At 41.5% G+C, this 25,312-nt stretch overlaps 1 protein-coding gene across 1 annotated transcript in view; it reads left to right on the forward strand.

Moving 5' to 3' along the window:
- PCDH15 (protocadherin related 15) overlaps positions 1-25,312 on the forward strand; it is a 698,694-nt gene that overhangs the window by 339,987 nt on the left and 333,395 nt on the right. Inside the window, exon 10 of the mRNA XM_034775466.1 lies at positions 9,490-9,696. Coding sequence (XP_034631357.1) covers positions 9,490-9,696 — 207 coding nt within the window. The remainder of the gene's footprint in view (positions 1-9,489; positions 9,697-25,312) is intronic.

Consider the following 25,312-nt stretch of genomic DNA (forward strand, 5'->3'; position numbering starts at 1 on the left):
TCTGATGCTATAAAAGGGCTCACTCCAGTCAAGCCAGGGGGAGCCAGAGGAGAGGAAGTGAGTGTGAGGAGCTGAGAGCAAGAGGCACAAGGAGCTGAGAGTGAGAGGGTGTGCTGCTGGAGGACTGAGGAGCACAAGCGTTATCAGACATTAGGAGGACGGTCCGGTGGTGAGGACAAAGAAGGTGTTGTGAGGAGGCCATGGGGAAGTAGCCCAGGGAGTTGTAGCTGTCATGCAGCTGTTACAAGAGGCACTATAGACAGCTGCAGTCCACAGGGCCCTGGGCTGGAACCCGGAGTAGAGGGCGGGCCCGGGTTCCCCCCATACCTCCCAACTCCTGATCAAACACTGGAGGAATTGACCTGGACTATAGCTTCTACCAGAGGGGAAGGTCTCTGGACTGTTTCCTGACCCACAGGGTGGATCTGTGAAGCGAGCAAATCCTCCAATAAGCGCAGGACCCACCAAGGTAGAGGAGGAACTTTGTCACATAGTGTAGTTTATAGATATGAAAGTAAAATTTCTTCTGCCAAACATACAGTTATCAAATTGTAATGATTCAGTAATCAAGACAACTTCATGTGCAACAATGTTCAGGTATTAAGCATTTGTTGACCTCAGTATTATAATATTCCCCAATGTCAAAATAGCCAAGTTTGACAGACTTCCTAATTAAGATAAAATGTGCTGTTTTAAATAATGTTAAACTGGGCTCTGGCATACTTGTCATCATAAAAGTATATTTTGTTTAATCAGTATTGATAAGAATTGTACCAATTTTAGCTTCTTAATCTACAGAAAACTAAATTTAGATTTCACTACTGTTAAGGCTGAATCCTCACTCTGTCACTTCGAGTGCAGGAAGTGGGGGCCCACAAGGATTTAAAAATTAATACTCGCCACTCCAGGTTTGTATTACACTCCCAAGGTTACAGCTTTTCTCTGACCTTGGCTTGATAAACGCTGCCACCACCCAAATACAAAAAAAAACCCTCTTTGAACCCAGAAGGAGCACTTGGGAATTCCTCCCTCTATGGTACCCTCAAGCCATTTTACTCCCCCCTCTGGGGAAGAGCTGAGAAAGAAAACAAAGGAATTAGCTGTGGCTACCAACTAATCAAACAACATGCACAAACCACTTAGAACACCAAAAATCCAATCCTGTTCTTAAAAAAGGTAAATTTAATTAAAAACAAAAAGGAAAAAATTACATCTGGAACTTAGGCTTTTTGCTAGATCTTAAAAGAAACAATTACAAAAATTAAGCACCCAAAATAGCTTTCTTTGAGGTTCAGCTTAAAGGTTACAAGCAAACAAAAGCATCAGGGGTTAGCACAGAGGAGATCCACAAGCCAAAATAAGAAATAAACCTGATAGTGTCTAACTAAACATTCCCTATCCAAATTATTTCTTCTAGGTACGGAAGATACTTTTTCATACCTGGGTCTAACCTTACACAGCATTTCTGCTTATAGCATTGCTGCTCTGTGTCCCTGCAGCCCAGAGAACAACAGACAAAGGGAAAGTTTCTTTCCCAATTTTTAAAAATTCTAGCCTTCTGGCTGGCTCTTTTGGTCAGGTGCCCACTTTTTTTTTTTAACCAGGGGGACTTTTTAACCTTTACAGGTAAAGCAAGTAGAGAACAGCTACCAAGAGGGATTTTACAGCTAACTGCCTGGCTGGGTGTCCATCCAAGTGGGCTACCCCCCACTTCATTTATTACAACTACATCCTTTCATTTTAATGTGAACAACTAGAATCTAGCTAGCTAATAGTTTTACATACATAGTATTTTTACTTAAATGCACCTATGTGACCTACACTTAATTGTGGAATATAGCAAGTAAAGAGCCTTTGATTTACAGATGAGAAAAAGGGAGAAGTGGCTGAAAGAGACCCATGAGGTGGGAAAAGCAGGCACGGCGCCAGGGTTTTTGCTGCCCTAGGCAGCAGCGCTCCTCCTCTGAGCATTCGGCGGCGGGGGTCCTTCCGCTCCGCGTTTTCGGGGCACTTCTGTGGCGGGTCCCGGAGCGAATGAAGGACCCGCCGCCGAATTTCTCCTGAAGACTCGGAGTGGAAGGACCCCCTGCCTCCGAATTTCCGCTGAGGGCAGCAAAATGCAGCCCCCCAAATCCTGCCACCCTAGGCGACTGCCTAGGGTCGCCTAGTGGAAGCGCCAGCCCTGGGGAAAAGGGATAAGGAAAGAAAGCAGTAAATTGACTCATTTGTATATGAAACTGAGTAGCAAAATCAGAATGAGGATGATTCATATTCATGCTATCAGCTAAATACCTGAGGCAATGAGGACCTGATCAAAGTTATTTGGAGTCAATGGAAAAGGACTCAGTAGGGTCCAGATAACAGCATAATGGATACTAGCTAAAAACTCACAAGAAGTTTTTCCACATTGCTCTTTTATTCACACACAACTTGTGACTGTGCAGAACTGCTGGTGAGCAGGAGGTAGGAGAGAGAAAGGAAGACCGAGGGATGTGCTGAGAGAAGCCTATGTGGAGGAAAAATCAACTGTTTGTGCTGGAATGGGGGAAGCCGCAGTCTGTAGAGTCTGTGGATGGTAGAGTGCCAACAAAGGGTTGAGATCAGACACCGCTCTGCACATAGTGAATGGGGAGGCAACAGGTTACTGAAGAGGATTGGGTCTCAGGCTGGGCTATAGGGGTGTGAGAGAAGAGTAGTGATTTGCAACTAAGTAGCCAGAGGAGAGACCTTAAGCTGGTGGGTGCTGTGGTAGTGCAGTTGTGAGAGTGTGGTCTGCAGGTGAGCAAGGCGTAATGTCACGAAGGAAGAGGTAGACTGGCAGAGTGAGAAGGGGAGGAGGATTCAGCAGAGTGGGAACTAATTTACTCCCAAGTTACAGCCAATATAAAGTTAGGTTGTGTGTGTCATTAGGCTATCCATAACAAATATATCAGCAATATACCATCTGGGGTTGTGCTGGGGTTCTTTCCTTTTACTTCTAATTACAGCTGCAGCATACCTTCCAAACTCAGCCAAGCAGAGAAGTGCACTTTAAGGGAGTGGAGAGCAGGAACAGTATTCAAGCAGGATATGTAAACTACATGCAACTTGGTCTCAGTGGATTTTGCGATAGGTTTTCTGAAACAAACAAGTTCAGTACCTGATCCAAAGATGCACTGTAAAGGCTGTATTCTGTGCCTCCACAGTGAACTAGAAATCATGAAATTAAATAATAATTTTTTGCTGAATGCTCCTCTGAGAGGCAGAGGTATTTTATTGCCTTGCAGAAAGACAGAGAGGGGACATGATTTTCTGAACCTGGGGAGTCTGAGAACCACAGGGTAGCTAGTGCCAACTCTAGATACTTGGAGTCTGCCTTCCATTTTAGTCTCTAGTCCCTCATCCCCCACACCATCCCTTGGGAGATGTCTCACTACTTGCCCCACATTGGCTCCATTCCTCTTTTCTCCTGCTTTAGGGAACTTTCTGCCTCCTCTTTGCCCCTCCCACTCCCATGCTTCCCAGTCAGTGGAAAAACCCTGAATAGAATGCAGAATTTCAGATTCTCATTCTCGGGCTCTAGCTCGTGGGTGATACGCCGCTCCATAAAACCCTAGATGCCAGAAAAAATGTTGTACTAGAACAGTATTTGTCAAAGTGACTTACACCGAACAGGACATTTTCTGGAAACAGTGCTCTCTGTGAGGGAAAACAGAATAATGTGTGACTTTGTTGTTTCACTTAGCATCCCAATTAGGGTTAAGATAATGCGTTTTATTTACTGTTCTAGCAGAGAAGCCTTAGAACCATGGATGAACTTTTTTATCATTACACTGACGCAAAAGGATGAGTGCAGGGCAGAGTACATTCACCCAAAGCCGTGCGGGGCAGGACAGGTTACCCTTGTCTTAAATTACAAGTTTTCTTTATTTTGTTCAAATCATACCCTGTAACCAGCTGCACCACTATAACGCTTCAGTGTAGATGCTCACTTCAGCAAAGGGAGGGGTTCTCCCATTGCTATTGGTAACTCACCTCCCTGCAGGGGTGAAAGTGAGCCGGTACGGGCCGGTACTCCATACCGGTAAGAACTCGCACTGGCCCATAACAAGCCCACATTAGAGCGCTGCCTCCCTTTGCCTCCCCTGTCGGGGGTCTTGCCAGTAGGGTCCGTACCGGCAGGGCCACCGACGGTGGGTGGGGGGAGGGGGCAGGGCAGCAATATTAAAGCGCTGCCACAGCAGCGCTTTAAGGACAGTCCTTTGCTGCGGCAGCACTTTAAGTATCCTCCTTCTAATGCTTTCATCAGATATTTTAATACTGGTTATGTATAGAACATTTTTTCAAGTTTAGCAATGCAGTCAGTTGTACCTTTTCAGATTCTGGTTTAACTTTATGGCCCATCTGTGCCACAACAACTGCTTTTCTGTATATAAAAGCCAGGGGTGGCATTAGGGGGTAGCAAGCAGGACAATTGGCCGGGGCCCCATGCCACAGGGGGGCACTGTAAAGCTAAGTTGCTCAGGCTTCTGCTTCATTTCCGGGCAGTGGGGCTCAGGGCCCCACCCCGGGCTTCATTCCCATGTGGTGAGGCTTTGGCTTTCTGTCCTGGGCCCCAGCAAGTCTAACACTTGTCCTGCTTGGCGGACATCCTGAAACTTGCTTGCAGCCCTTCAGGGGGCCCCAGACCCCTGGTTGAGAACCATTGATCTAAGGAATGGATTGATTGCTATAAATATACAAATACTGCAAACTGCATTTGCTATATGAAATCATTGCATCATTCTACAGCAGTTTACATGATAAATAGGATTAAACATATTTGATTTGAGCATTATTTAACAAGTCTTATTTTATTTTGTTATTTTCCCTCTTATGTTCACTTACCTAACAAAATAAGTTTTCTCAGCATTATTCTGATATTTACTTACACTGTAATCAGTCCTTTGTATATAGTTTAAAGGATCTGGCTGCTCTGTTATGAGTGATTATTATAACAGCATACGAAAAGTCAAAATGTCTTTATAGATAAATAGCTGTATTGGAGAAGAAGGCTTCATTAGGTTTTTGGTTTGAGCTTTTTTTCCCCCCATAGATGATTTTCCATGTCCTTATGGCCCTGATGAAGGCCTGAGTTATACCTTAATTTTTCTTCATTTTAAACCCTTTTGTCACCATAATTACAGACTACTTTGCTTTCACTGAGGAACAGTGGACTCCATTTGAGATCCATTAGAGTCAATCCATAATTGTCTGGAAGGATCACTGACTGTTAGTAACACGAGGTACAACATGCTAAGGGAGAATCCAATTATTCTGCAGTCATCCAAGCCTAGAATCATATTTTTTAATCAATGAAGTTTGATTAGAGCCCAGGATAGTAATTATTTTATGTTGTATTTAAATGAAACGAATAATATAAAATAAACTGTGACCCATGGTATCCCAAATAGCAGTGAATTTTGTATTTGGAAAAAAATACAAAGTTGTCCATTCTAAATGTTTCAGAATGTATCCACTAAAGAAACTAGATAATAAAATATTTATACTTTCAAATATAATAATCTCATCTACAATCAATAAAAAGAAAATTCGCTCCGGTATTAATGTAATAGGAATTATTCATAGGATTCACTTGCTTGTGAGAACAGGTCCTGTAAACAGAATGCTGAACTTTATCCTTGAAAAGTATAGTTTACAAAAGTCTATTATAACACCATGGTTCTCAGCTAGAGAGCGAGCTACAACCTGGAAGTGGATTGCATCTCCACTGTGATTGGGTTGTGATACACATAGTTTCTGGCAGGCTAAGCTTCCCTGATTGCCCCCCTATGGTGTAATCAAATAAAGCATGAACAAATGCTTTAAAAACACAGTAAATGCAGGTATCCAAAGAGAAAAGCAAGCAGGTGGAAACACTTTGGATCCAGAAACAAAGGAGTCAGAGTTTTGTTTTGTTTTGTTTTTTAAAAGGAGACATGAAGATAATTAACTTGTTTTCAGCTTTCCTTTTACTAGCAGAACTGAATGTCAGAAACAAACGTATGTTTTATGTAACTGCATCTTTTAAAATAAAAGTATGAAACCTGAGAAGCTACATGGATACTGCCAAAGAAATTGAGTATGGCATTGTAGACTAAAAGTATAAACAGTGTAAACTAATGCTTGTCAGACTGTTCCAGATAAATAATTGATTCTGTGAATTTATCCTTTTTCTCATATTCAAATAAAATCAACAAACTAACCATAATGTTCATGATTTTTTTTATTTGTAATTTGTTTCAAATTATTTTATTCAAACAAATTACAGCCTTTGGATCTATCTGCAGAGCATTTTGATTTTTCATTATTCTTTGTGTGATTGGATATCTAAGTCACATAGTATTTCTGTTTCTTGTCTAGATAACTGAATTTTTTTAAACATGAGAATAACTTAGTAATAGTGAATAAAAATAATTATTTTCATAAATGAATACCTTTGTTCACAAGCAAATATATTTCACAAAATCTGTGTGAATAGAAACAATCCATATGTTCATGGTAAAAAAAGGCCCAAACACAGCTAAAATGGAGTCATGAGTCAGAAGTGTTTTAAAACATAAATCTGGAAACTTCTCATAATCTTATGATATTACATCTTTATCTCTGATTCAGGTTCCTGAGGCAAATATTGGAGATAAAGGCCAGATTCACCCAGGCAACAAGTGTACAAAACCTGTTTTTTGGTCTACTAGCATACATTTAGAGCTGTGTGAATTATTCATAATGACTACTTTATTCTCTCTTTTTTTCTGCTTATGGAATAATCAGTAGCATATCATGATTTCTTTGGATGTATTTTTATTAAAATTATTCGAAACTTTCCCCAAGCATTTTAAAGTCTTTGAATTGGTCACAAACAGTGCTCTATGAGAAGTCAATATTTAGTTTCCATTAGCGCTCAAGCATATCACTTAAAAATTCTATTTCTGCAAACATTACTGCCTCTTTAACTTAAGCACTCAGATATACACAGAAAGCACCTCTTTTTGTAGGCAAAGTGGTCTGAAATGAATTGATTAAAAAAAACTGTTTGAAGAAATTACTTCTTAAAAGATGTTGTGTTTTGCTAATTACTGAAATAATATCATATATTCATAAAGTTTCAAAATATTTGGTTTATCTAAGCATGCAGGTATATATTTGTGTCTGAATGTATATGTAAATACCTGTAATTTGTTGGCAGTTCTAATTCTGTATGTAAATTGAATGTCCAATTTATAATGATAGAATATAGTAATAATACTTTGAGAGTGGTATTTGTTTAAATAATATAATGATGAGAAAATAATTCCACTAAGTATATTACAAATAGTACATATTAATATGTCAGTGAACTTCTGTAGCTAGTGTTTTACTTACATGTTTACTTTTAATTCCATTTGATTATTTGAATTAATAAGTAACTATCATCAAATAAGGCTCCTCAGACTCCTTTGTTGACTTTTCATGAGTAAAACCTTAGAGAAGGAAAACAGCAAGTACTCATGCTGTTCCTGGAATATAACCAGAAGCCAAAAGGCTAAATTAAGCTCCTTTTGCATCTCTTTTCCTTAGTCCCCTCCTGCTTGCATTCAGTTTGCATTTTTATTGGAAGATTTCTCTTTAAATACAGGACTTCTCTTCAGATTCTCAACACTCTTTCTGCTTAAGCAGCATATGTTAACGTAAGGGAGTTTTGCAGTGCTTGTAAGGAAGTAATTACTGGTGTATTTATGAATAAACTCATACTTCTATGAGACTTCTCATAGATATCAGGGGAAAATACTCCTCGTCCTCAAGGGAGACATAAGTGTTGTTGTCTCATTTCTTTTCTGAGCTTACTCTGAGTCCTAACACAAAATGTCACATATTTTGCATGCATACAATACACAGTTGTTTATATTTGGTAAAATCCTGAAAGGCAGGAAAGTGGAGATTAAAATATTTCCTTCACTTTAATCATGCTAAACCAAATTCAATGAGGTTATATGGTGTATAAGACAGGACAAAATGTATTTTATTCTTTTCTAACATAAGAACTGTAAAAGGTATCCTATACCATATAGGGAAATTTCAGTCAAGTTCCCTTCCCCCTTTCAGCTAAATCTCTTGAAAGGTAGAGAGGGTTTATATTCTAATTCCTCATTTATTACAAGTATTAGGTCCATTCCTAGTAATGCATAAATATATAGTGTAGGGATCAGTAGAAAATAGGTTTTTTTCCTCCCTTCACATTTTAAATGTTTTTTTTTTCATTTTACTATTCCAAAGGATTCAAAATTATAGAAAAATCTGTGTCAATCAAAACTAGTACTGTGTAAAACTGCTTTGCAGTGAGTTTTAACCTCTGGGCCACATATGTAAGATATTGGATCTGAAAAGCAATAACGTGTGCAAATTTGGCACAGTCAAGAGAAAATACAAGGCATATCTAGTTACAGCTTAGTGCGTTCCTGACTTTCTTTTAAAAGGGAGGTTTCTGTCAAGTATTCAGAGTCTTTTGCCATTGTCATCTAAACAATAGGAGCTTTGCTTCCTAATGTCTGCCACTGTCCCAAATGAGGATTTTACCTGAGTAGGAATTACCGGTTCTGGCTAGTGGCGCTCCAGCTCGGGACCGGGGTTGGGGTCTTGCCCCACTCCGCATGGCTCCCGGAAGCAGTGGCACATCTCCCCCTCCCCCAGCTCCTACGTGTAGGGAGAGCCAGGGGACTCCACACGCTGCCCCCACCCCAAGTGCCGCCCCCGATCTCCCATTGGCCTCTAATCGCGCCTCTGCGTAGGAGCCAGAGGGAGGACATGCCACTGTTTCTGGGAGCTGCTTGAGGTAAGCGCTGCCCGGAGCCTGCCCCCCTTCTATGCCCCAATCCCCTGATCCCCCTCCGAACCCCTCAGTCCCAGCCTGGAGCATCCTCCTTCATCCCCTGCCTCATCCCTGAGCCCCCACCCCAGCCAGAGCCCTCCCGCCCCTCCCAACCCCCAATTTCTTGAGCATTAATGGTCCACCATACAATTTCCATACCCAGATGTGGCCCTTGGGCCAAAAAGTTTGCTCACACCTAGACTCTAGGTGGTAATTATATTGTCCAGTGAATACATATATGCAGAGATTTGTGGCTTCTCTCATCTTCATTGCAAGAGATTTTTTTTATAACCACTGATATATTAAACAATTATTTTTACTAATACTGTATGTCTTGAGCTTCTCTCTAGTTATTAAAATCAACATGACTAAATCTATAGTATCTGCCTTGTTAGTTAATTCTTTGGTTAGTATATGTGTCTTTTCTGAGATGTGATGTTTCAAAATAAGCAGAGAAATACTAAATATTAGTTATCTGTGTGAAAGTATTGTTACCCTTGAAAGTAAAGCAGTAGTAATTATTGACTATTCATAGTTGTACTTGAGCTGAGTCAATTATATACTCTATAAAGAGATTAATAAATTAGATAAAGAGTCCATAGCCAATCAGATTTGTGTCTTTTTAGGCAGAACAAGACAATGGTCATCCACTTCCTGCCTTTGCCAATTTACATATCGAAGTCCTGGATGAGAACAATCAGAAGCCTTACTTCACAGAATCTCTGTATGAGGGGTTTATTCTGGAGTCCTCTCCAGTGGGCACAACCATCTCTGACAACCAGAATTTGACTTCTTCACTACAAATCATAGCTTTGGACAATGATGTAGAAGAGGTGTGTTTCTCTTTCTTTTTACTAAACCATCCTTATGTGTGTTTAAAGTTTTTATAGAGGCTTAGAAATGTCCATTTTTAAACACTTAAAATGTGAGTGAAGCCTTTGAAATAAGGTAAATTATCATTTATATACAGTTTTGTTTTTATTTATTCACTTATTTATAATATAGCAAGTAATTTAATGAATGAATTTGAATTATCCACAAGTAGTTAATGATTTTTTTTTGAAGTTTAATCACTATTTGAAATTATTTGCTGAATCATTTCTGCAGATAATCTTGATCAGTATTTTTTTTCATTAGTACTTCATTGTGAGTAGTCAATATTTGAAATTTCAGCTGTGGTGGTTCGTTTTGATTCTGCATGCATAGTGGTTTATACAATGATTTACAGGTTACATGGTATCACATATGTTTCTTAGTTGTCTGAATGTTTCCAGGTTTCCAGTGAAAGTACTTTTCTGAGTTCAAAACTGACTTTGGTTACTATTCTGTTATATTTGCTTAAAATTTGCTATTGTCATGAACATTCCTGCCAGTGAATTTATTTGCATCTATATTTGCATAAAGTGAACACAGAAGTGGCACAGAAGTGGGTTTTTCTTCAGACAAATGTTCAGGAAATTATTTAATATATTCCCCATCTCTGAACACCACAGGCCTGATTCAGCACTGAGCGGATCCATTTTTGTGTCAGTCTGACTCCACTGACTGGGTAACACAGTGGTAATTCAGGTCCTATGTCTCAGAGAGATTAATCCTTCAGGCCAAATTCAGCTCTGCTAGAAGGGTTGCAACTTCCGTGAAGCAAAAACTTGCTTACATTAGTCTTCTCTTCTATAAATGTAGGTATGAAGTGCTAAATTCAACCCCTGGGCCTTAAATGGGAGTTGCATCTGCTTACACCAGGGTTGAATTTGGTCTGAAACATTTATATACTTGAACTATATGCCATTACAGCTAAGGTTATCTGTGTACTTGGGTCAGAAGAACTTGGCAGAAGTTAGGGTTTTACAAACCCTTTAGAATATTTTTGGATTAAAAGGTTTAAACTTTTTAAACTTTTTTTTTTTAATTCACTGTTAATTTAAATGATTGCTCTTCAAGGATAATCTAATTTTTAAAGCATGTTGTTCTGACTAAGCAGATACCTACGCTATGTAAACTGTTCTATTCAAATGCAACCTTGTCCTGTTTGTGATCACTAGAACAGTATTTTATTTTATATTGTTTTTAAAAGGGGGGGAAATGTAACAGCACAGAATTTGTTTTTCCAGAATTAAAACTGAACTTGAACATCAAACGTACCAAGTTTGGAATTTAGTTTAGAACTCACAATATTTTTAGGAAGAAAGAAGGCATAAAATTGGGAAGGAGCAAAGAAAAGACAGGGGTCATAAAGAGTGAAGCTGAATTAAAGAGGCCAAGTCTTTAAGGTGAAGAGAAACTTGAAGATTAAGTGAGAGAAGAGGGGGAAGCCACTGTGGAGACTGAAAATATGGGGAGACAAGATCAGTGGGTAGGGAAGTAGATACAGTTTGGCTATAGCATTTTAGACAGACCAGAGAGAAATAGGAGAGTGGAGGCTTGAGAACCTGAAATTCTATCCATTCATCCAAGTTTTTTTTTATAATGGCACCCATCACTGTACTATCTGAGCACCTCCCATCATATGCAGTGTTTACAGCAAGACTAATAATTTATTGCTGAGCCCTTGTCTACATTAACATTCAAACTCTATTAGCACCTTTCTATTAACAGATGAAGTATGTGTACAATTGAAATTTTAGTCATGGTTTAACACGTTAATTAATGCATGTTAACTCAGATGGCCATAAATTCTAATGTAGAGACCACACAAATGTTTGTTGCCAGTCATGTTTAATGGGCCACTTCACCTTGAATGGTTCCTTGAAATACATTAACTACTTATGCTAAACAATCTGTTCCACCTTGTATTTAGCTGTGACACTGAGTACGTTTCCTAGACCTGAAGAAGAGATCTGTGTAAGCTTAAAAGCTTGTCCATGTCACCAACAGAAGTTGGTCCAATAAAAGATATTACCTCACCTTACCATCGTATCTCTCATGTTTAATTGTAGACTACTGGGGACTAATGATTAGCAACTAAAATTTGTGCTCTTCCTACAGTAGACATTTCAGTTGTGTTATTTAACAAGCGTTAATGAAATTGTTGTTAAAACAACTAAATTCAAGTTTGGACATATTCATGAGTCTTGTGACAAACTGTTAATGCAGTTTCAAATATCAGTGGAGATAGAGCTTTATGCTTCTATGATTTTGGTATCCATGGGAGTTGTATGTTTGATGTGCTGAAAATCTATTTTCCTATGAATCCCAATTATTAGTTTAATTAACTTAATGGAGTTGATTAATTTTTTATCATAGCATAAATATTCATAATACTAATCACAGACTCCTAGACTTTAAGATCAGAAGGGCCATCATGATCATCTGATCTATCTCCTGCACATTGCAGGCCACAGAATCTCACCCACCCTCTCTTGTAACAGACCCCTAACCTCTGGCTGAGTTACTGAAGTCTTCAAAACATGATTTAAAGACTTCAAGTTACAGAGAATTCACCATTTATACTAGTTTAAACTTGGAAATGACCCATGACCCATGCTGCATAGAAAGGCGAAGATCCCCCAGGGTCTCTTAAATGTAGTAATTGCATGTAGTTAGCTATGACTGGAGTCAATTTCACCCATATTATTAAAAGTGATGAAATATTTCCAAAAAGTATTCTTCTCCAGAAATAGCTTTGATGGAAAAATTTTGTCCAGTTCTACATCTCCAACAGAGCTAGGTCACTTTACAAGGATTGAAATCAATGGCAGTATGCCAATACCCACCAACCAGGCTTTAAGACCTAAAACATCAGGTGGAGAATAAGCAATAGAAACACATTAACGCTTTCACAGTTAGAAAATTTTGTTTTCATGCAAATTTCCAAGGAATGAAGAAAGAAGTAAAGAAAATAATGTAAATATTCTATAACAATTGTTTCTATATAGTGTTGCAATATTTTTCTTGAGGCATCAGATGGTCTTTAAGATACTGTAAATCAGTGTTTTGCAAAGACTTCCAAAACTGATTGTGGACGGTGTATGGCCTAACTGATCACAGAAATTCTCCGAAAAGATATTGGCATTAATAACTAAATGTATATGAATGTATTTTAGTCAACTAATACTATAATGTGACTTTTTTCTGAAAAAAAAATGCTGGCACATACCTCATTAAACAGACAGACATAAATGACAAACAAAATGGGGGAACTGGGTGGAAGCACAATAGATTTTCTGTATTATTTCTTGTGTGGTTTCAGCCATGTGAACTAATGAAGGAACTCTTCTAGCTTAAGTCAGTCGATTCTCATTTACATATTGCCCATAATTTTCTAAAGCATGACTAAACAAGACATAATTTCATCATGCACCTTAAGTTAGAAACTAAAATAAAAGATCCATTGCAAAATTAACATGATAAACAAACCCCTGGTGTGCACTAATTTGATATATGGATCTGAGAATTTGAAAACTTGGGAAAATTAATGAATGCTTTCCCTGCTCTCAGAATATAAAGCTAAGAGTTACTGTTAATAATAGCTTCCAGTTCACAATCTCAGGCATGGAACTTAAATATTATATTAAATATTAATTATGTAGGTGCCTTCAACATTAGTACTTTGAAACCAAGGATTCATTTTCAGAGGCAAAAACAACAAGGAGTCTGGTGGCACCTTAAAGACTAACAGATTTATTTGGGCATGAGCTTTCATGAGTAAAAACCTCACTTCTTCGGATGCATAGAGTGAAAGTTACAGATGCAGGCATTATATACTGACACATGGAGAGCAGGGAGTTACTTCACAAGTGGAGAACCAGTGTTGACAGGGCCAATTCAATCAGGGTGGATGTAGTCCACTCCCAATAATAGATGAGGAGGTGTCAATTCCAGGAGAGGAAAAGCTGCTTCTGTAGTGAGCCAGCCACTCCCAGTCCCTATTCAAGCCCAGATTAATGGTGTTGAATTTGCAAATGAATTTTAGTTCTGCTGTTTCTCTTTGAAGTCTGTTTCTGAAGTTTTTTTGTTCAATGATAGTGACTTTTAAATCTGTAATAGAATGACCAGGGAGATTGAAGTGTTCACTTACTGGCTTGTGTATGTTACCATTCCTGATGTCTGATTTGTGTCCATTTATTCTTTTGCGGAGGGACTGTCCGGTTTGGCCAATGTACATGGCAGAGGGGCATTGCTGGCACATGATGGCATATATGACATTAGTGGATGTGCAGGTGAATGAGCCCCTGATGGTGTGGCTGATGTGGTTGGGTCCTCTGATGCTGTTGCCAGAGTAGATATGGGGACAGAGTAGGCAACGAGGTTTGCTACAGGGATAGGTTCCTGGGTTGCTGTTTCTGTGGTGTGGTGTGTAGTTGCTGGTGAGTATTTGCTTCAGGTTGGGGGGTTGTCTGTAAGCGAGGATTGGCCTGCCTCCCAAGGTCTGTGAGAGTGAGGGATCATTTTCCAGGATAGGTTGTAGATCGTGGATAATGCGCTGGAGAGGTTTTAGCTGGGGGCTGTATGTGATGGCCAGTGGTGTTCTGTTATTGTCCTTGTTGGGCCTGTCCTGTAGTAGGTGATTTCTGGGTACCCGTCTTGCTCTGTCAATCTGTTTCCTCACTTCCCCAGGTGGGTATTGTAGTTTTACGAATGCTTGATAAAGATCTTGTAGGTGTTTGTCTCTGTCTGAGGGGTTGGAGCAAATTCGGTTGTATCTTAGGGCTTGGCTATAGACAATGGATCATGTGATGTGTCTTGGATGGAAGCTGGAGGCATGTAGGTACGTGTAGCGGTCAGTAGGTTTCCGGTATAGGGTGGTGTTTATGTGACCATCACTTATTTGTACTGTAGTGTCCAGGAAGTGGATCTCTTGTGTGGGCTGGTTCAGGCTGAGGTTGATGGTAGGGTGGAAATATAATGCCTGCATCTGTAACTTTCACTCTATGCATCCGAAGAAGTGAGGTTTTTACTCACGAAAGCTCATGCCCAAATAAATGTGTTAGTCTTTAAGGTGCCACCAGACTCCTTGTTGTTTTTGTAGATACAGACTAACACGGCTACCCCCTTATACTTTTCAGAGGCAGAGTGGCTAGATCACCCACTTCCACGGAGATACGCAGAACAGAACTGCATGATGATCTCCTAATATCATTTCCTAGGAATTGTCCCCTCATGGGTGATGGATTCAAAGGATGGCAGGAAGATGGGAAGGCTATAGATCTGCAGGGAAAGGTCACAGTAAGCCTGCAAATATAGGAGTCATCTGCAAGAGCACCTCCTGTCTGTGCTCATCTGCTGGGTCTTCAAACACTTGTAGTAAACTCCTGCTATGCTGCCTGTAGTGCTCCCTCGCTCTCCAGCGGGGAGGGAGGCCACTCTGCCTTGTTGTCTTGGGGTTTAGTCCTCGGCCTCGGGTCACATTGGTGGGACTGAGCCGTAAGCAGTCTAGAGCTCTGGGTCCATCTGATAGAGAGAAACACACAACAACAGTCTGGGCCCCTTGTCCCAGCCCATGTGCGAGGCAGCGACTTGAGGTCTGCTCAACTGAATATGACACTTCTTCCATGCTGGTGGGAGGGCAGTATGTAAGTGTAGTTTATACAGATAGTTTTAAAAATTAACAAGACATGTCAGATCACAGCACAAGGTGAAAGAGCTGCAGGGCATAGATAATTCTATTTTTTAACTTCTACGTTTGTTAAAGACCTAGAGATTCTATTTTAGGTTTGTAAATAAACTTGAAAATCAGACATTATTGTCCATTAAAAAGACAACATCTATCCACTGTGTGGTATGTAAATATTGGCTTTTAATGGTGACTGCTGTGATGTTGTCCATAATAATACTTTGTATTTGCTCTTCTTACTTAAAATCCACAAATTAATTTAAATCATATTTTGTATTATTCTTCATTTACCTGCCCAAAGTTGTCTTCACTCCTGAGCCATCTAACCTAAATTTCAACCCTTGTCCAGTTATAAATCTTTCAAAAACTGACTTTATATAGATGGGATTGTTGGCAGACCTGTAACTGTAGTAGCACTGTCCATTGCTGTTATAATTAAGTAGGCTGTTTTAAATTAATTAAATGGCATAAATTTAATTAAGCCACATAAATACTTTGGGAGCCAAGTAAACTGAAGCGCGGAAGTGTTCCAGGGCCTTTTATAGCTTCTGCCATGTGGTGGGAATCCCATTGTTCTTACTGTGGAAAATTACAGTAACAAGATGGTGTTTGGAGTCACATGGACAAGTCACATGTCCATGCATAATTTTGCCTAGTGACAGCAGGAAAGTCCATTAAGAGTAGATGGGCATCTTCCATTGTAAATTAAGTGCTCCTTGATGAGCCACTTAATTTGAATAGTCCCTACAAGATGTGCTGGCTAACTACCTTGTGGGCGTTACCTCAAGAGTAAAGATTTGAAATACAGGTATAGAGCCAATACTCATAACTTCAAATACAAAAGTGATACATGCAGACAAATAGCATAATCATATTCAGCGAGTCATGATCTTTCCATAGACATCTTACATGCCACATTTTGTACAAGGTTGTTGCAATTATGTAACAGTGGTTGCAACAATGATCTATATGGTCCTATTTTAATCAGATAACATAACAGCCCCACCTTCCATTTCTTATATATATCCCTTTTGGTTTTTAGATAGCTAAAAATCTCATTATGAAGACACATTGGTCTCCTGTGGCTCTTATATTTCCTCTGCATGAGAGTAGCTTGATGTTGAGCCTCTAGTGTTACATCTTTTAGGAACTGCCAGCCCCCTTTCAATTCCTTTTCTTCCTAACTGTTTTTTCCCTGGGACCTTGCCTACTATTTCCCTGAGTTGGTTGAAATCTGCCTTTCTGAAGTCCAGTGTCCTTGTTTTGCTGTTCTCATGTCCTCCTTTCCTTAAGATTTTGAACTCTATCTGATCATGATCACTTCCTTTGTGTTTGAAACTAATTCATCCCTGTTGGGCAAAAACAGATCCAAAATGCATGAACCCGTAGTTGTTTCCTTAACTTGCTGATTCAGAAAGTTGTCTCTACACACGCTAAGAACTTGCAGGATGAATTATGTTTTTTTGTATTCGTCTTCCAACAGATATCAGGGAAGTTAAAATCTCCCATTAATACTAGTTCATGTGTGTTAGTTAATCTTGTTACTGCTTGGAGAATGCTTCAGCTACTTCCTCCTCTTGATTTGGTGGTCTATAATAGAGCCCCCTGCCATAACATCAATACTATTCTTTTCCATCTTTATCCTCACTTGCATACTCTCAGTAGGTCTGCTGCTCACTTATTCTTGAACCTCAGAGCAAGTGACTACATTTTTTACATACAGCGCAATGTTGTACATCATATTGAAACCTTCTGGTACACCTTAACTTACCTTTACAGACACATTAAAACGTTCTGGAATACCTTATCACTAGGAATCAGGTAGGTCCCTTGCTTTGTTCTACTTTATTGTGGTTCCTATACCACTCTCAGCATAGTATCAGAACACCTTCCAGAAGTACATATTAGCCTTAAGTAGTCCCCTCAGCTAAGAAAGTAATAGCCTAAGCCCTGGTCTACACTACGAGTTTAGGTTGACTTTAGCAGGGTTAAATCGAATTAAGCCTGGACACGTCCACACGATGAAGCCCGTTTTTTCGACTTAAAGGGCCCTTTAAACCGGTTTCTTTACTTCACCTCCGATGAGGGGATTAGCGCTAAAATTGGCCTTTGCGGGTCGGATTTGGGGTAGTGTGGACGGAATTCGATGTTATTGGCCTCCGGGAGCTATCCCACAGTGCTTTATTGTGACTGCTCTGGACAGCTCTATCAACTCAGATAAACTGACCTGGTAGACAGGAAAAGCCCCGCGAACTTTTGAATTTAATTTCCTGTTTGCCCAGCATGGAGAGCACAGGTGACCACACAGAGCTCATCAGCACAGGTAACCATGATGGAGTCCCAGGATCGCAAAAGAGCTCCAGCATGGACAGAACGGGAGGTACAGGATCTGCTCGCCATATGGGGAGACGAATCAGTGTTAGCTGAACTCCGTAGCAGTAAATGAAATGGCAAAATATTAGAAAAGGTCTCAAAGGTCATGAAAGACAGAGGCCATAACAGGGACGCACAGCAGTGCCGCGTGAAAATTAAGGAGCTAAGGCAAGCCTACCACAAAGCCAGAGAGGCAAATGGAAGGTCTGAGGCATAGCCGCAAACATGCCGCTTCTACGCGGAACTGCATGCCATTCTAGGAGGTGCAGCCACCACTACCCCAACCGTGTGCTTTGACTCCGTCAATGGAGAAACATGCAACAGGGAAGCGGGTTCGAGGTACGCAGAAGATGATGATGATGAAGACAATGAAGATAGCTCACAGCAAGGAAGCGGAGAAACCAGTTTCCCCAACAGCCAGGATATGTTTATCACCCTGGACCTGGAACCAGTAACCCCCGAACTCACCCAAGGCGTGCTCACAGACCCTGAGGGCACACAAGGGACCTCTGGTGAGTGTACCTTTGTAAATATCACACATGGTTTAAAAGCAAGCGTGTTTAATGATTAATGATTAATTTTCCCTGGCAATCGCGGTCAGTACAGCTACTCATAGAATCATAGAATATCAGAGTTGGAAGGGACCTCAAGAGGTCATCTAGTCCAACCCCCTGCTCAAAGCAGGACCAATTCCCAGCTAAATCATCCCAGCCAGGGCTTTGTCAAGCCGGGCCTTAAAAACCTCCAAGGAAGGAGACTCCACCACTGGACAAGTCTGTTAACGTGTATGGGGATGGAGCGGAAATCCTCCAGGGACATCTCCAGAAAGCTCTCCTTCATGTACTCCCAAAGCCTTTGCAAAAGGTTTCTGGGGAGGGCTGCCTTATCCCATCCGCCATGGTAGGACACTTTACCACTCCGGGCCAGTAGCACGTAGTCTGGAATCATTGCATAACAAAGCATGGCAGCGTATGGTCCTGGTGTTTGCTGGCATGCAGACAACATCCATTCCTTATCTCTCTTTGTTATCCTCAGGAGAGTGATATCATTCACCTGGTTGAAATGGGGTGATTTTATTAAGGGGGCATTCAGAGGTGCCCGTTCCTGCTCGGCTGAACAGAAATGTTCCTCGCTGTTAGCCATGCGGTGGGGGGAGGGAGGGGTGAAGGGATCATCCCAGAGAATTGTGTGGGGGGGGGGGGGGAGGGGGGGGGTAATTTGGGTTTGTGCTGTATGTTAACCCGGAAACCCCAGCCTCTCCTTTTACATTGCAAACCCATTTCAAATGGCCAACTCAAGGGGTCCTTGGTATGGGAAATGAGGGCGCTACTGTTTGAAACCATTCCCACATGTTACGAGGGTTAAAAAAGCCAAAAGACTGTGGCTTACCATGGCTGCCTGCAAGCCGAATTCTGTTGCCTGGCACTGCGTGAGTGATCTCTCACACCAAACCGGCAGGCCCTCAATATAAGAGGAAAAATGCGACCTTGTAACGAAAGCACATGTGCTGTGTAATGTGAACAGCAAAATTTAACGTGAAAGAGTGTACCCATTATTCTCTAAAATGTGTCTTTTTTAACCACCTCTCCCTTGTCCTCCACCAGCTGCAAATGTTTCTCCTTCGCAGAGGCTAGCAAAGATTAGAAGGAGAAAACGGCGGACTTGGGATGATATGTTCACGGAACTTCAGATGTCCTCCCACACTGAAAGAGCACAGCAGAATGCGTGGAGACAGTCAATGTCAGACTACAGAAAAGCACAATATGAACGAGAGGAGAGGTGGCGAGCTGAATCGCGGGATGAACAGAGCAAGTGGCGGGCTGAAGATGATAGGTGGTGTCAGCTTGCAGACAGAAGGCAAGAGTCGATGCTCCAGCTACTGGAGCATCAAACTGATATGCTCCAGCGTATGGTTGAGCTGCAGGAAAGGCAGCAGGAGAAGAGACCGCCGCTACAGCCCCTGTGTAATCAACAGCCCTCCTTTTCAAGTCCCATTGCCTCCTCACCCAGACGCCCAAGAACACAGTGGGGGGGGCCTCCGGCCACCCAGTCACTCCACCCCAGATGATTGCCCGAGTATTGGAAGGCTGGCCTTCAATAAGTGTTAAAGTTTTAAAGTTTTAAACTGCAGTGTGTCCTTTTCCTTCCCTCCTTCCCCCACCCCTCTCGGGCTACCTTGGCAATTATCCCCCTAGTTGTGTGATGAATTAATAAAGAATGCATGAATGGGAAGTAACAATGCCTTTATTGCCTCTGCAAGCGGTGCTCAAAGGGGGGTGGGGTGGTTGGTTTACAGGGAAGTAGAGTGAACCGGGGTGGGGGGGGGTGGAGGGTTCATCAAGGAGAAACAAACAGAAGTTTCACACCGTAGCCTGGCCAGTCACAAAACTGGTTTTCAAAGCTTCTCTGATGCGCACCGCGCCCTGCTGTACTCTTCTAACTGCCCTGGTGTCTGGCTGCACGTAATCAGCGGCCAGGCGATGTACCTCAACCTCCCACCCCGCCATAAATGTCTCCCCCTTACTCTCACAGATATTGTGGCGCTCATAGCAAGCAGCAGTAACAATGGGGATATTCTTTTCGCTGAGGTCTGAGCGAGTCAGTAAATTGCGCCAGCATGCTTTTAAACGTCCAAATGCACATTCCACCACCATTCGGCACTTGCTCAGCCTGTAGTTGAACAGGTCCTGACTACTGTCCAGGCTGCCTGTGTATGGCTTCATGAGCCATGGCATTAAAGGGTAGGCTGGGTCCCCAAGGATCACGATAGGCATTTCAACATCCCCAACGGTTATTTTCTGGTCCGGGAAGAAAGTCCCTTTCTCCAGCTTTTGAAACAGACCAGAATGCCTGAAGACGCGAGCATCATGTACCTTTCCCAGCCATCCCACGGTGATGTTGGTGAAACGTCCCTTGTGATCCACCAGGGCTTGTAGCAGCATTCAAAAGTACCCCTTGCGGTTTATGTACTCGGTGGCTTGGTGCTCCGGTGCCAAGATAGGGATATGAGTTTCGTCTATCGCCCCACCACAGTTTGGGAATCCCATTGCAGCAAAGCCATCCACTATGGCCTGCATGTTTCCCAGAGTCACTACCCTTGATATTAGCAGGTCTTTGATTGCCCTGGGAACTTGGATCACAGCAACCCCCACAGTAGATTTGCCCACTCCAAATTGATTCCCAACTGACCAGTAGCTGTCTGGCGTTGCAAGCTTCCACAGGGCTGTCGCCACTCGCTTCTCAACTGTGAGGGCTGCTCTCATCCTGGTATTCTGGAGCTTCAGGGCAGGGGAAAGCAAGTCACAAAGTTCCATGAAAGTGCCCTTACGCATGCGAAAGTTTCGCAGCCACTGGGAATCATCCCAGACCTGCAACACGATGCGGTCCCACCAGTCTGTGCTTGTTTCCCGGGCCCAGAATCAGCGTTCCACGAACCTGCCCCAGTAACACCATGATTTGCACATTGCTGGGGCCCATACCTTGTGTGAGGGCTGTCAATTTCCTCATCATTCTCGTTGCCGTGCTGCAATCGCCTCATCGGCTGGTCCTGGTTTTGCTTTGGCATGTCCTGGCTCTGCATATACTCCAGGACAATGCGCATGGTGTTCATAGTGCTCATAATTGCTGCGGTGATCTGAGCGGGCTCCATGATCCCAGTGCTATGGCGTCTGGTCTGAAAAAAGGTGCGAAACTGACGGAGGGAGGGGCGACTGACGACATGGCGTACAGGTACAGGGAATTAAAATCAACAAAGGTGGCTGTGCATCAGGGAGAAACACAAACAACTGTCACACAGAATGGCCTCCCCAAAGATTGAACTCAAAACCCTGGGTTTAGCAGACCGTTGATTTCACGGAGAGAGGGGGAAGCAAATGAATACATCTATTTTTTACATCTTAAGCTGGCAGTAGATGGTGCAGCATGACTGATAGCCCTCGGTATCTTCTGGGTGCTTGGCAGAAGATACTGTACTACGATTGCTAGCCATCATTATCAAGATGGTTCAGTAGGACTCCCGGCAGGACTGAGTCTCCAGGAGACAAAGCATGTCTGCCCAGGTGCGTCTGATTGAACTGGAATACGATGATGATGGATATCAATTTTAATACACCATCTACTGCCAAAAGGCAAGGGGCTGCTGCTGTGTAGCAATGCAACCCCACGTCTGCCAGCACCCAGATAGCCGATGAAGGCTACCAGTCATACTGCACCGTCTACTGCCAAAAGGCAATTAGCTGCTGCTGTGTAGCAATGCAGTACCACGTCTGCCGGCACCCAGATGACATATGGTGACGGTGAGCTGAGCTGAGCGGGCTCCATGCTTGCCGTGGTATTTTATCTGCACAGGTAACCCAGGTAAAAAGGCGCGAATCGATTGTCTGCCGTTGCTCTGATGGAGTGGGAGGGGCCTGACGGCATGTTCCCAGAACCCCCCGCGACACTGTTTTGCATCATCAGGCATTGGGATCTCAACCCAGAATTCCAATGGGCGGCAGAGACTGCAGGAACTGTGGGATAGCTACCCACAGTGCAACGCTCCGGAAGTTGACGCTAGCCTCGGTACTGTGGACGCGGTCCGCCGGCTTCATGCACTTAGAGCATTTTATGTGAGGACAAACACACAATCGACTATATAAATCCGATATTTATAAAACTGGCTTCTATAAATTCGACCTAATTTCGTAGTATAGACATACCCTAAGAGTAGGGTCTCCAAAAACAGCCAAGGAATAGTCTCCTAGCTGATCTCCATCACCTAAGGATGATAGTTGCTAGTTATCTTTTATTCTTTGATTGTTCTTGCATTGCTTTGTGATCTTGGCATCATTGTACTGTATTCTTTGTCCAAGGGATCATTTGCAGAAGGAGAAGACTCTGAGACTTTCAATAAGCTAAAAGAACAGGAGTACTTGTGGCACCTTAGAGACTAACAAATTTATTAGAGCATAAGCTTTCGTGGGCTACTGCCCACTTCTTCGGATGCATTAGAAGTGATGGTGACATAATATGCCACTCCCATCCCATCCACCCTTTCTGCTCTGTGACATGGCAGGATGGTTTTACTTGGTGGTTCCCGTGGAGTGCTGAATGGCAACTTCCCTGATCCCAAGCAGTTTATCTGGGTATGACAGTATGGGTCACTACCTTAATCCATCAAGAATGTTCTAGGGGATGAGATGCAGCTCTACTGCATGCATGGGATTTGGGTTGCCTCTTAGCCCTGGTACAGCCAGAGTTTAGTTGCAGATGCAGCCTCTTTGCTGCTTCCCACTACACAATATGGGTAGAGGAATCCTTTATGGGAGTGGGAAATTACCCATATGTGGCTCTTTCCCTCAAGAAGATCACTCATTTCCTTCTGACGTCTTGGAAGGAAGTTAACTGGCTTCAAGGTTGGGGCAGGAAGTGTGTGGACAAGCCACCAGAGGCACTCTTTGGATACTGAGGTTTGTTCTGGATGCTTATGGGAAAGTCCTCTAGAAATGTATAGAGCATTATATCCCTTCTATCAAGTTTTACACAGTGGTTCAAAAACCTGTTGAACAGATAGCATTTTCTATTGATTCTGTCAGTGTTAAGAGTAATTTCTGTAGAAGCTATTGATTTTATCCCTATTAAATGCTATAGGAATTTTTTTTGTAAAGGAAATGAGCTTCAGTAGGAGGGAACAGTGTTGTGTGAACTGAAAGTGACCTTCTTCCCAGATTTGCAAATTTTCAAGAACTGCTCTGAGATTTGGAAGTAGAACAAAGCAGGCTCAGTATAAATGGACTCTGTGTGCATTGTGAAAGCTTTTTGCAGCTCACCTAACTGTTTCAGATTTGTAACTGTTATTTTTTCCATTTTCATAAGGTACATCATTGTTGTATATGTGTTTTTGTTTGTATTTATTCATTTTATATCATGTTTGTTTTGTTTTGTAGCTTGTACCAGATGCCATTCCTGTAGGTACTGGGTGTTGAGTGTGTGAAACTATATTTTGGTTGGAATTGTGTGCTTTGGTTTCTCTTTCCTTCATTTTTATTTCAGTAAAGCTGGGAAACTTTGGAACTATTGTTTTTTTAGAGAAGTCTGCTTGTAACACATTAAATACATTGGGCCATATTCATCTCTGCTGTAAGCCCACTTAAGTCAATGGAATTTTAATAGGGATATGTTACACTGTTTTATATATTCAGCAGATAAATATATATTCTGCTACTAAATAAATCGTCATTGCTACAGAAAATGACATTGATTACTTATCAGATGGGTAACAATAAATAGTCTAAATAGTGCCAAGATAAAACATATGAGGTTTGTTCTGCATGCTTGAAGTGGTTCTTAGCTGCGTGTTGTTAGTTTATACTATTCTGAGTGGTTTCTGATTGCCGGTTCTATCTGATCTGCTCAGACCTTTGCATACGATTTGGCAGAGAGAACCTCAAATACCCACTGTAGTAGTCAAGAATGGTAGTGCTTGTGTACAATCCTTATTTTTAAAAAAATGATTATATTTATAATAGTGATCACAAAAGTGACATATAGTGTTCCATTATTTAGTTTGTCTCAGTGTCTCCCATATCAAATCTGCTCAATTTACAAGTCAAAGATTTTTTTTCCTGACCTCAAGCCTAACCTGCAATCAGAATTTAGCTGGCAGTTTTTGTTAATGATGGATGACACCGAAGAGAATGCTAAATTCCATTATTATAGCTTTTTGGAGGAGTATGTCTCTTTCACTGTATCAGTCCTATCACAACCATCTTCCCAATATTCCATTCTGGATACTCACCCAGTATTCACTTGCTTTGAGATGACAGTTCTAATATCTGTGATTAGTAGTGTCTTTAGCATAGAAAGCATCCAGATTCCATTGATGGACCTCAAAGAAAGTAATAGAACACATAGATGGTCTAAAGCAAAGGGTTATAATGGAACCCAGGGAACCCCACATGATTGTATGTTTGAAACAAAAGTCATCTAGAAAGTTAAATTAATCTTGTTCAAAACTGTGTGAATAGCAGGAACCATACAAGACAGATTTGGCTAGAAGGCCATACAGTGTTGAGGAATCACTTGTGTGATATCAAATTAAGTGGAAAGGTTCAAAGAACGAAATTGGAATGAACATTCTTAGAGTTATAAACAAAACGTTTAGTTGAACCAATCCTGTGCTAACTCAGTACTATATAGAGATCTAAAAAATGGCTTGGAATTTTCTGAAAATAAAGTTCTTTGTTTAACTTTATAGAGTCTACAAGTGAACAGTCATTGCCACCACTTCTGGAAAAAACATAATGGACACCCTTTTTTCTTTCTTTGGACTGTTAATGGCGAAAAGAGCTTTAATTTTACTGACAGCTGTCATGGTTACAGCATATCTTTAAGTGACAGGAAACCACTCATTTGTAACACTTCTTGCACTTAGTTTTGAGCAACTGAAGTGTTTTCCTAGGTCTAGGATTTAAATAGTATAATCTTTGTCTTCCAAATCTGCTTCAGTGTCCTAGAGTACTTTGGACTGCAAAATTAAATCTTTT

Source organism: Trachemys scripta, chromosome 7 (assembly GCF_013100865.1).
Source record: "Trachemys scripta elegans isolate TJP31775 chromosome 7, CAS_Tse_1.0, whole genome shotgun sequence".
In the NCBI taxonomy this organism is placed as follows: Eukaryota; Metazoa; Chordata; order Testudines; family Emydidae; genus Trachemys; species Trachemys scripta.